The following is a 12,814-nucleotide window of genomic DNA, read 5'->3' as shown; positions in this document are numbered from 1 at the left end:
AACATTATATAAAAACAATGGCTTTGCTAATAGTTTGAGTGATAGATCAAAATAAGGTCTTAAGTTAGTGATCCCAAGGAGAGCAGCTACCAATGTGTTCATCTGTCTGGATAAAAATTGTAGATAAAACTTAAAAGAATGTTGTTTAGTTGGATCATGTAAGTAATTCTGTCTGGGATGAAAATCTCTTACATGTGTCTTGATGTAGCCATTCATACACCCTCCACATTTGTGGAAGACTGTGTTTAGTCAGAATGGCAATGTGTTCATAAAATGAGAATACATCTGTTCAATTGAAATTCAGCAGCAGCATTAGACTGAAATTCAAGTGCTGCCACTGCTGAAGCTGTACAGAGGAGGAGTGCAGTCTGAAGAGTTTCCATGTCCATCTTCTAGGTGACAAAAAGATTGTCTCCTTAATTTGACTTGAATTGTACTGTTTTCCAGCAGAGAGTATTCATAAATTGACCATCTGTTACTTTTAATTGAAGAATCCATTTCAGAGTCTAATGGTTTAACATTGCTGCTTATCGTGGCTTCCTTGTACTGCCCCTTCGCTCCATATCCTCCTGCTGCCTCTGGCATGTCTGATAAGGACCATATTTTCTGTTCTGTGCTTTGCACAGTGGAGCCCTTGTCTGTGACCTAAGGCTGCTGTGCTAGTATTGTGCTGCAGGAAAATGAGAGCACCAGGGAGAAAAGTAGAAAAAGGACCCAACATGCACAGTGGCAACCCAGGCACATCTTTGCTAAGGAATTAAATGAAATTAATATAAAACGATCAAAGGTATTTTTCCAGGAGTCCAATTCGGAAGAGGACATTTTGTGGAGAAGTTATAAAGAGCATCTTTGATACAGACCGCCAGAACTTGGGTACCTGTATGTTGGTGGTACAGTTCCTTGGCATTTTTTGTCAAGATCCAAGTTTTGTTCCATACATTACGTAGAATTTTGCATTTGTAGACAGTTCTAATCCAGCAACAAATATAAAATGGCTTTCTGCACACTAGTTGACCAGAAGAGTGTTCAGCTTTCTGTTTCTAATCTACTCTCTACAATGGATTGGTTGGGTATTGGGTCTCAGCTGTTTAATAACGGAATTGGTTTCTCAAAAGCTTCAATTATGCCATTTGAAACAGTTAATTCAGTCTTTGAGACCTTTTTCTTCATATTTGCTAGTTGATTTCTGCTGCTAAATAGGAGATAATCTCAGGTGGGCAATTGAAGTTAAATTTCAGAAGCTGTTCAAGACAGCTTGGACAAGATGCTGTTAAAGTGCCACTTTTAAAGCTAGCAGCTTCCTTCAGCAATGACATCGGAAGGAGAACTTTCTTATTTTTGTTTGTAGAAATCTAGGAGAAGCAGAATGTTTCAAGGATAACTGAGATATTTGAATTCATGGAAGTTTTAATCTCCTTTCAATTCAGGATTATGTTTCAGAGTTGTCTGTAAGACTTCCTGACAGTCTTTTGGTACCTGTGTAGTGAATAAATGTAATAAACTCAGATTTGTATTTAGATGCAGATTCTTTGTTTTGCAATTGAATTGAAAAATGGGTAGTATTAGAACAAACCTTCTTTCTTGAGATGGGAGGATTTGCAGAAGGTAAGGGCTGTTGTATCAGAAGTATCACTCCATTCCTATGGGAGGACCTATTAATATTTTGATAGTTTATATGTATGCACATTCAGTAAGATATTTCTTTGATTCACCTTTATGGGTACGTTCTTTTTGGCTGACTTGAAGCAGAGGATAAATGATAGAAAAATGTGTAACTCAAGTGTTCAGTGCTGCATCTGTTTTATTCCTGTGGGATGTGCTTGTCTTGGAGGTTGGCTCAAGGTCCCTGAAAGCTGCGTGTTTGACAAGTACCATATTAATTCCATGTATAAAAACTTGAACTTTCTTTTTGCTAGACCTTTAGAATAGAGGTTTTGTGCAGACAGAAATAAGATATATGTCCTCAGCTTCTTTACTGTTGCATATTATAGAATTTAATTTTTGAGCTCTTTTGTAGATAATGTTGCATGTGTGTATTGACTGAATGTCTTTGTTCATTCTTTAACTCCTGATTTTAAAGGTGTGGATATTTAATCTATTCCTTCATTTTCATGGGCTACTCTCAACAGTGTACTTATTCTTTATTACTTTGCATCACCAGGCACTGCTCTTAACACACAGTCATTCTACAGCTGGAACTACAAACGGGATCTCAGTTCAGAATATTAGACCTTGATTTTTTTGTTGTTTCATCCTATCTCTGCAACATTCTAACATTAGCATTTTAATTGGTGAAGCTGTATAGAAATAATATACAAAAGGAAAGAAACACATGCCTGAGCAAAAATGGCAATTAAAATGTAGAATTTTTAAATTTTGTGACTGAGTAATATTCCTATCTTATTGTGCATGTTAAACTTTTTCAGTGGGATGTTCAACTTTTTAAGAGGAAACTTTCAGGAGCAGTGTTTGCTGGGAGTGGTGGGTGAACAGTTTGGTTTTTTTTCTCACTCTCTCCCCCCTGTTTTAGGACTACAATGACGAAATCAGACAGGCACAGCTTCAAGAATTGACATATTTAAATGGTGGTTCAGAAACTGCAGAAGTTCCAGTTGTTCGTGGAAAAGCATCTATTCGAGCAAGAGGAGTGCCAGTTCCTGCTTTGTCCAGGTAAATGGAATTTCATTGGTATGTACATATGTTAGGCTTCTCCCTTGAAACCCAATTTCCCCCAGAGTACAACAGTAAAATAAAGGAAGGACTCCCAAAAGAAGAGTTTAAAAAAATCAGGGAAACAACCTTACTTTATTAATAGTCTAATGAGTATGGACTAAATTAACAGTGGTGCTGGATTTTGTCTTGACATTTGAATGCTGCCTTTGTTAAGCAATGTACATCATCCAAGGTGTTCAACCTTACTGTGAGCATCTTGACTTGCAACCTTGAGTTACTCCTTAGGTGCATGTGGGGTCTGTCTTTGGGCCCTGTGGAGTTCACTGCTTTGAAAAACTGGTAAATCTCTCTTGATTGACATATGAATTTCATACAATATCTCTAACAGAATATATGTATTCCTTTTTTACTGTATTGCTAAGTTTTCATAGTCATGATGAAACGATAGAGAAGTGCTCTGGAGTCTGAGTGGCACTTAGTTTTGTGAAAAGTGGCGCTTGTTTGATTCAGGAATAGGCAAAGTCTGCTGCTTTTGCTTTGTTTTTCTTTGTCACAGGAAATGTTTTACTTTTACTCCAGCATCCCCTTTCTTCCTTGCAGTACTGAGATGACAGTTTCAACTCCTTCAAGTCCTGAAATGTGAAAACAAAAACTAAATGAAGTTCATAACTGTTTGTGTTACAGTACAGAGTTTGTGGTTGCAGCAGCTAAGTGTGACAGTTTCCTATAGCAAATTATTTTCTTCAGTTGTGGCTACAGTTTCTGTTATTGCTGAAAGTCGCATTTCAGCTTCTAAAATAATTAAAATATAATACTCTGAAGTGTTTTACCTCATGATAAAAGCATGTTAGAAGAACCCGCACTAAGGAAATACTCCATTTATACAGTTCTGCCTAGTTACGTGTATCCTGATAATGATTGCAAATGCATTGCCGAGTGAATCTTAATTCCAAGAATTTATATATACTGTAGGTCATGTCCTGTGAGAAAAAATTTCTCTCAATCAACAAACTTTTGTTCTTGTATTAAGTAATACTGTGTAATATATATATTCTGCTTTTCTTGATTTTGGTGTTCTGAGTAGTGGTAATTATATACCAAGTTTCACCTCTTTATCTCTGTAATCAGCTAAAAGTACAAAAGTACTTTCAAATTAGAGACCTCATTTGATTTTTGGAGATTTTTTTTTTGCAAATTTTATTTCAGCTCTTAACTGTTTGTAACTTGGCCGTAGATACCTGTAATGACTCTGCTACAGATACATTTGCAGTACTATTTCAAGTTTCTTTCATTTTTCATGTCCTTCAGCTATTTCTGTGATACCGAAATTGTTTGGTCTGATCTTATTGCTAAAGCTTGATAACTGATTTCCTGCTAGTACCTAGTATGTGCATATGTAAATAACTTTTTATAGTACTGCATTTCTAACATGGCTAGTTCTATCCTCTGGATTTTGGGAAGTTATCTTTCCAAATCTGCATTTTTAAGTAAGAGGTACATGCTGTTACATAGTTCACAGTATGCCTCGTAGTTGGCCTACAATAATTATCTTCAGGGTAAATTTAAGTGTTATTAGTCTTTGGTTTGGATATGACAGTAAAAGGTTGTGGTTTTGTCATTGCCATTTCTCATATATGTTCTAAAGAAAAGGGAAAGGATGTAGGTTTGTTTGATTTGTCCTTGCTTCAAGGCTTGTCTTAAACTCCTAGACTTTTTGCCCTAAAATTGAAGCCGTTATCACATTCCTGAAATGAAATTCAGTGCTGTTGCTACTCAGATTCTACAGCCATTGAGCTGAAGATCTCAAACTCAGTTATAATGCTCTGATTCTTTTTTAACAGAAATGGATTTCAGTGAGTAATACTTTCGTTGAAGCAAAACTTTAAAGGCTTTGTCTCAGTGTTGGATAGAACAGTTTCAATAGAAAGCATCTCTGAGATATCCAGGAGAGGTTGAAGCAAAGCCCTCAGAAAACTAGTAAAATGAAGTCTAAAACCTTGATCCTAACCTTTCTTTGTAATCTAGGGAATGGTTTTAAGATACCAACCTTGATATGTGAAACATCCTGTCGAGGATGCAATAGGAGTGTTTAAGTTCACACATTTTAAGCCTTTATTACTCCTGAATAGTTTCACTTAAAAAAAATACTAAACCATGCTTTTTTTCCTCCTTGTCAGACATGTTGAAACTGGAGATAATGCATCTTATCAAATCTGGTTTTAGCTCCATGGCAAAATTTTATTTTGTGGGAAACAATACGTTTTTGCTTGCATACAAAAATTTAAACTTATGCACAGGTATTCCTGTATGGGGTAAATAATTTATTTCCTAATGACTGTGGTTTGGTAACTCTTTATACTTTCTCTGGCTTGTTCCAGATTTTCTTGACTAAATTTTTATGACTGCAGAGCCAAGTAAGGTTTTGAGTGTGAGTCGATGGAATTTGTTCTAGAAGGGCTGTGTGTGTGTTTATGAGCTTTGCCTTTAGCAATGTTCTTTTCTCATAATTGATCTTGGATCTTCTTCCTTCTCCCTTGCCTTGCCCCACAATTTTCGTCCCTAATGCTGATAAAGATGACCTTCAGACGTAATCAAACACTTCTATTTTCTGTAATGTTTATGCTGAGCACTTAACCTATTTTAGCAACCTGTTTCTTCTGTACAACAAGAGGGGAAAGTGGTGAAAGTCTGGGTTGCATTCCTTTGTGTTTATTATAAACTGACGATGTTCTTAAATTTTTGTTGCTTTTTGGGGCAACTATTTTAAATGATCATACTGGCTGCTTTTTAATTTATTATGGTAGCAAACTTAGAGGATCCATGGTGTTTAATGTGGTGCTGTTATGGTGAGAAGCTAGAAAATGTAACTCTTTCAGAATCAGTGTTTCTTTAATGCATTTTTATTCTCATCCTGAATCAGTGCAAAATAAATAACACAACCAAAATGTAATTTGAGACTTCTAATTAAGTAAAGACTCAAAACAGACATATGTTATCATAGTGGAAGATGTCTCTGCCTATGGCAGTTGGGTTGAAACTAAATGCTCTTTAAGGTCCGTTCCAACACAAACCCTTCTCTGATTCTATACATGATAATGTACACCTCTAAGGACCTTTTGCAACAAAAGTAGCATTTCCTTTCAGAAAAGTCCCATTTGTATTTTAAGAACAAAAATAAGATTTAAGGATCCCTCAACTGTTACTCTGACCAAGATGTCTTAGAAAAGTGAAATTCTAGAGGATGATAATAGTAAGTCTAAGAATATGGCTAAAGGTTCCTTGATACATTGGGGTGGCATATGGGGAACCAATTCCTGTCACTCTACACCTAGAAATCACTGCTAGAATCACAGAATGGTTTAGATTAGAAGGGACCTTTAAAGATCATCTAATTTCAGCCTCTCAGTCATGGGCAGGGACACCTTCCACTAGACCAGGTTGCTCAAAGCCCCTTCCAGCCTGGCCTTGAAAACTTGCAGGGATGGGGCATCCAAAACTTCTGTGGGCAGCCTGTGCCAGTGCCTCACCATCCTCATCATAAATTTGTCTAATCTAAACCTGCCCTCTTTAAATTTAAAGCCATTGTCCCTTGTCCTATCACTATGGACCCTGATAAAACATCTCAATCTTTCTTATAAGCAGCCCCCCTTCGGTATTGAAAGACCACAGTGAGGGAGAGCTACCTGAGTTCATTCCACAGATTGAGAGGAATTGTATTTGAAAACAGGTATTTTGGTTTCACTGAGGTGAGGGGAGAAGAAAGTAATTGGTCTTAAAGCAAACATCTAGGAATAGTTTCATTAAAGAAATGGTGAATTTCTGGTTTATGCTTTCATGAGAATGTGGAGGTTTTTTACTTTTCCCATTTATTCTTAATCATATCTCAGTAAATGCATGGCTGGGATCCTGATGGTTGAATGACTGTCACTTGGTCTGGGGAAAAATAACTTAAAGGAGGTGTAAGTTAGAACTTGTCTTACACGTTAGAAGTAAGATGAGCTGATGTAGATCACTGCTGCGGTGTGTTCACAAATTCCAGCTGTTCCCCTGCCATGTGTCTGGAATCAACTAGTTTCTTTTTTTGAACAAAACCTTTTGGCGTATAATATGTAAGTAGTGAAATGCAAAAGGTCTGTAGCACAAAAGAAATATTTGACAAAGCCAGTTCAGGATCTAGGCCAAAGGCAGGTATTAATGTTCACTGTGTTTTGTTTTAATTTTGTGATCTCCCATCTTCCACAGAATTGAAACATAAACAAATATATGTTTTCAAATAGAAGTATGAAATAAAACTTCTATGGTGACTCATTTAAAAAAAAAAAGTAAGGCAGAAATACAAGTTCTGAGTTGTATCCAGGTATCAGTGTTTAATATTTTAATTTGTCATCACCAAAATAACAGGTCTGTTACTTTTCAGATGTCTAATATAAAACCTAAACAAAAATATTTGCTGTTTAGGGAACATTGAATGTAACTGGCTGTGCTCAAAGGAAGAAAATGTATCAACATCTGGTAACCAAGTTTGTTAGATCTGTTTATTGAACACTCTAAATCCTTGCAGATGTTATAGAACTGTGAATGCTAAAATTAAAGAATTCCAAGTGTTTCCTCATTGAATAATATAGTGTTAGGGAACTTCTTCTAAATTTTACAAGTATTTTTATTTTAAAGCTGTTTTTCCATTTGCTACTTCTGGGGGGAGATATTGAAAAGCATCTTCATAAATTTGTTTGACTGAAATGAAGGAAAGCTGTGAACTGACTCCAGCTGTGATTTTATGATCGGAGTAATTTTACTAACTTAAATATCCAGTGAAAGGTGAAACTTGAAATAAAAATCAGTATGATTTTAGAGCGAAGAAAGTGATATGTGAAAAGATAAAGCAGTTGTTGCTGAGGGCAGCTGGAGAGGAGTATCGGTGAGATGCTTTACCTGCTACTGTGGTCAAGGGCAGTAACTTAGTTTGCTGGAAACAAATCCTAGAAACTTCATGCGGCAGGAAAGCTGTGACTTAGTCACCATTGTGGAAACGTGATGGGATGACTCTCACAACTGGAGCGCTGCCATGGGTGGCTACAAGCTCTTCAGAAGGGACAGGCAAGGTAGGAGAGGTGGAGGGGTGACTCTACATGTTAGAGTCTCTTTACTGTACAACTCGAGGTCAGTAATGATAAGGTTGAGTGCCTGTGGAGCAGAATCAGGGGGAAGGCCAACAAGGCTGACATCTTCCTGGTGGGAGTCTGTTACAGACCACCCAACCAGGATGATGAGGGTGATGAATTATTCTACAAGCAGCTGGTGGATGTCTCAATCACCAGCCCTTGTTCTCGTGGGTGACTTCAACCTGCCAGATGCCTGCTGGGAACTCCACACAGCGGAGAAGAGGCAGTCTAGAAGAGCCCTAGAGGTATAGAGGATAATTTCCTGCTCCAGCTGATAAATGAGCCTACCAGGGGTGGGGCCCTGCTAGACCTGTTCACAGAGAGGGGCTGGTGGGAGATGCAGGGGTCGGAGGCCGTCTGGGGCACAGTGACCATAATAATAGAGTTTTCAATACTCAGGGGTGCAAGGAGGGCCATCAATAAAACCTCTATGCTGGACTTCTGCAGGGCAGATTTCAGCCTATTCAGAAGAATGGTTCAGAGTGTACCCTGGGAAACAACCCTTGAAAACAAAGGAATCCAGGAGGGATGGACATGCTTCAAGAAGGAAGTCTTGAAAGCACAGGAGCAGGCTGTCCCAGTGTGCTGAAAGCCAAGCTGACGGGGAAGACAACCGGTCTGGCTGAACAGGGAGATTTTGAAAGGAAATTAGGGTAAAAAACAGAGCTTACCAATTATGGAAAAAAGACTGAGGAATGTAATTAGGTCACGTAGAAAGAAAATTAGAGAGACAAAGGCACAATTTGAACTCAATCTTGCCACTTGTGTTAAGGATAACAAAAAGTCTTTCTACAGATACATCAATAGCAAAAGGAGGGGCAAGGAAAACCTCCATTCTTTATTGGATATGGGGAGAACATAGTTATCAAAGATGAGGAGAAGGCTGAGGTATTTAACACCTTCTTTACCTCAGTTTTCAAGAGTAAGACAGGTTGTCCTGAGGACAGCTGGCCTCTGGAGCTTGTAAACAGAGATAAGAAGCTGGATAGCCCCCCTGTAATCCAGGAGGAAAAAGTTAATGACCTGCTGAGCCACTGGGATCCTCACAAGTCTATGGGACCAGATGGGATCCATGCAAGGGTGATGAGGGAGCTGGTGGAAGAGCTCGCCAAGCTGCTCTCCATCATTTACCAACAGTCCTGGCTCACTGAGGAGGTCCCAGATGATTGGACATTGGCAAATGTCACGCCAATCCACAAAAAGGGCTGGATGGAGGACCCGGGGAACTACAGGCCCATCAGCCTGACCTCAGTGCCTGGCAAGGTTATGGAGCAGATCATCCTAAGTGCAATGACACAACATCTACAGGATGTACAGGGGATCAGACCCAGCCAGCACGGGTTTAGGAAGGGCAGGTCCTTTCTGACCAGCCTGATCTACTTTTATGACAAGGTGACCCACCTGGTGGATGAGGGGAAGGCTGTGGATGTGTCTACCTGGACTTCAGCAAAACCTTTGACACTGTCTCCCACAGCACACTCCTGAAAAAGCTGCAGCCCATGGCTTGGACAGGGGCACTCTGTGCTGGGTTAAGAACTGGCTGGAGGGTGGGCCCAGAGAGTGGTGGTGAATGGGGCTGCATCCAGTTGGCTGCCGGTCACTAGTGGTGTCCCCCAGGGATCAGTGTTGGGCCCAGTCCTGTTTAAATATCTTTATTGATGATTTAGATAAGGGGATTGAGTTCACCCTTAGCTAATTTGCAGATGACACCAAGCTGGGGGGGAGTGTTGATCAGCTGGAAGGCAGGAGGGCTCTGCAGAGGGACCTGGACAGGCTGGAGAGTTGGGCTGATTCCAACGGGATGAGGTTCAACAAGGCCAAGTGCCGGGTCCTGCACTTTGGCCACAACAACTCCATGCAGTGCTACAGGCTGAGGACAGAGTGGCTGGAGAGCAGCCAGGCAGAAAGGGACCTGGGAGTTTGGATTGACAGGAAGCTGAACAGGAGCCAGCAGTGTGCCCAGGTGGCCAAGAAGGCCAATGGCATCCTGGCCTGGATCAGGAACAGTGTGGCCAGCAGGTCAAGGGAAGTGATTCTTCCCCTGTATTCAGTGCTGGTGAGGCCACACCTGGAGTACTGTGTCTGGTTCTGGGCCCCCCAGTTCAGGATGATGGAGCAGGTCCAGAGAAGAGCAATGAGGGTGGTGAAGGGACTTGAGCACAAGTCCTGTGAGGAGAGGCTGAGGGAGCTGGAGTTGTTCAGCCTGGAGAAGAGGAGGCTCAGGGGAGACCTCATCACTCCCTACAACTCCCTGCAGGGAGGTTGTAGCCAGGTGGGGGTTGGTCTCTTCTCCCAGGCAACTATTAGTAAGACAAGAGGACATGGTCTTAAGCTCTGCTGGGGAAGTTTAGGTTGGATATTAGGAATAAATTCTTTACAGAGAGGGTAATCAGATTGGAATGGGCTGCCCAGGAAAGTGGTAGATTTTCTGTCCCTGGAGATTTTTAAGATGAGACTGGATGTGACACTTAGTGCCATGATCTGGTAACCACGACGGTGTTGGATCAAGGGTTGATGATCTCAGTGGTCTTTTCCAACCCAGCTGATTCTGTGATTCTATGAAACACTATGGGACTACTATAAAGTAGAAATGTCAATTATTATTGCTAATAAAGGCCAAATAGGAAGTATTTAAATTGTATGAATTGGTAAAATGCTATTTTAATGAGAATCAACAATTAGATTAGTACATGTGAATTACTTCCAGACACTCATGAATCTTTTGAGTCTAACACAGTATAAAGTAATTCTAAATGGTATTAGATTTTCTTGAGAATCTTTTTCCACACATTAAACTCTTGATTCAAACAATATGTTAATCACAAAATACAAGACTTAACTAACACTTTAACTGGGCACAGTAAAGGTATGCTTTCCAGGTTTATAGATGTATACCATTTTCTATCATTACTAGTGTTTACAAATCACTTTAGCACAACCTGAGACTTTTGTTATAGGCTTTTTCTCGCCTCCTGTAATGTATGTTTGATAGCTTTGTAGATATTGTGCTTCACTTATTCTTTTTATTTTTCCCGTATACTAAAGTGCAAGTATAAGTAATGAAATAACATAATAGGAGTAGTCAGGTTCAAACAAAAATAGTTTTCATGATATCTTCAAGGGATGATGTGACATGTGGGAGTTAAATTAGACTATTCCTCCCATTTTGTAATGAATTACTAAATAAATTATTTAATATTAAATAGTAAATGAGTTACTGGGATTTACTTTATTTAGTCTAGTCCATGGTACCCAGATATAAGAAATAACTTTTTTAATGCAGAGTCAACAAGTTAGTTACCCAACACTGGGAGTAAAATTATTCAGAATTAAGCTATCTAAATTTTCTGTATGTTTAACGGGGAAGGGTTAACTTCCTTCACTGGATTCACCACTGCCGGATGAATAAATTCAGAAAAATCAAAGCCCAAGTGTTGATAAAGATGAAACAAATATTTCAAATTCTCTCAAAACCATAATAATCAAGCAATAAAATGTTTCTTTGAGGGCAGGGCACAATGGTCTCAAGTGCATAGATGGTCATTTTGTTGCTAAACCGTATCTGGAAGTGACAATAACAGCACCTGGCTAGAAGGTAGGATTTGCTGAGTGTTTAATGTCTATTTAACTATTAGTGTGTGTTTAATAGAAATTACAGTTAATAGGTACTTAAAAATGTAGCAAAAAGACAACCAAACAGTGTCCCCTGTGATGCTTCAGTACTTGTGTATTTGCAGTATCATACATCTGAGGGATTACTGGCAAGGACCTTTTTATTTCATGTGTCCTGAAAATAAAACACTTTAACTCTGTTTCAAAGCTGAAAATACTCAAAGTTTGGAGACAGACGTGGGAGGTTCAGTGCTCATTTGTGCACACCATTATCCTGGGTATATTGGCAGTCTCAACACCAAAAGATGTTCTTGTGGGTATTGGGTTATAGAGGACATTCAAAAGACTTCTGAAAGGTACAGAGGTGACAGCATGGTAGTGAGGAGGGAAACTAAAGACAAAAAGACCTTTCTTGTATTTCAGAATATGAGCAGGTAGTCAAGGCCGACATGGGCTGACAGATGACTGTTTTGATAACTTGCAACTTGTTGTAAAGTTTTTATAAAGAAAATAAAACTAGTTAGTAGGCTCTTAGCCAAGACCAAGAGTTGGTGATGGCAGCTGAACTCTGGGTTGCAGAATGATGTCCTTGGGCAAAGAAGCAAGCATTGAAAGGGGTCTAGGAGCCATGATGTTTGATTTGATAGTAAGGTATGTTGGTGAATGTGATAAAACAGAGACGAAATGTCTTGATTTGGCTGAAATATGTAGAAGAATTAATTAAATTTTAGTAGTTGCACCAAGGGTTTTTAATTCATAGGTGAGACAGTTTTAGAAGAGAAAGCACAGAAAACAGACCCTCTGTGCAGTTTATTCAGAGGCCTAAGAAGCAGGTGATTACTCCTCAAAAATAATTGATTAGGTGATGGAAAGGCCAAGTAAGTGAAAGAACAAAATTTCAAAATCAGCTTTATTCAATTTTGTTCTGTCCTGTCACTAGTCACCAGAGAGGAGATCAGCAACTCCTGCTCCACTGCTGCTCTTGAGGAAGACAAGGGCACCCCTCAGCCTTCTCCATTCCTTTGTTTCTATTGGATCAATCAGATAAGCCTCAGCTGTCATTTCTAGTATGAAGTGCCTTATCTACTTAATTGTTCCTGATCTGTAAGCTGTTCTAGACTGCGTCATCTTTGACATAATTTCTGTACTTCCAGTTATTTTGGTTTTCTTCAAAATGAGGAAACAAGACTGCAAATATACACAGTTGACTAACGAAGTTGTATGCACTCTTCTTTTTTTCTAATCTTCTTATATTTTCTAATATTTTCTATATTCTACATATTCCAATATTTCTAATTTTTTTAATATTCTAATATGTATAATTTAACATCCCGACCTCTGGGCCAATCTTATTTCTAGATGTTCTA

General features: G+C 39.1%; 1 protein-coding gene across 3 annotated transcripts in view; it reads left to right on the top strand.

The window, feature by feature from the left end:
* Positions 1 to 12,814, top strand: part of KHDRBS3 (KH RNA binding domain containing, signal transduction associated 3) — a 98,172-nt gene that overhangs the window by 47,110 nt on the left and 38,248 nt on the right. For all 3 annotated transcript variants that reach the window (XR_001875368.1, XM_017818338.1, XM_017818337.1), the window contains exon 5: positions 2,531 to 2,670. Coding sequence is in view for 2 of the 3 variants with exons in the window: in XM_017818338.1 (XP_017673827.1) it covers positions 2,531 to 2,670 (140 nt within the window). In the remaining variant the exon portion in view is untranslated. The remainder of the gene's footprint in view (positions 1 to 2,530; positions 2,671 to 12,814) is intronic.

Source organism: Lepidothrix coronata, unplaced genomic scaffold, assembly GCF_001604755.1.
Source record: "Lepidothrix coronata isolate B3197 unplaced genomic scaffold, Lepidothrix_coronata-1.0 Scaffold67, whole genome shotgun sequence".
NCBI lineage: Eukaryota > Metazoa > Chordata > Aves > Passeriformes > Pipridae > Lepidothrix > Lepidothrix coronata.
The sequence above is the reverse complement of the archived record's forward strand: the minus strand, read 5'-3'. Positions and strand labels throughout refer to the sequence as shown.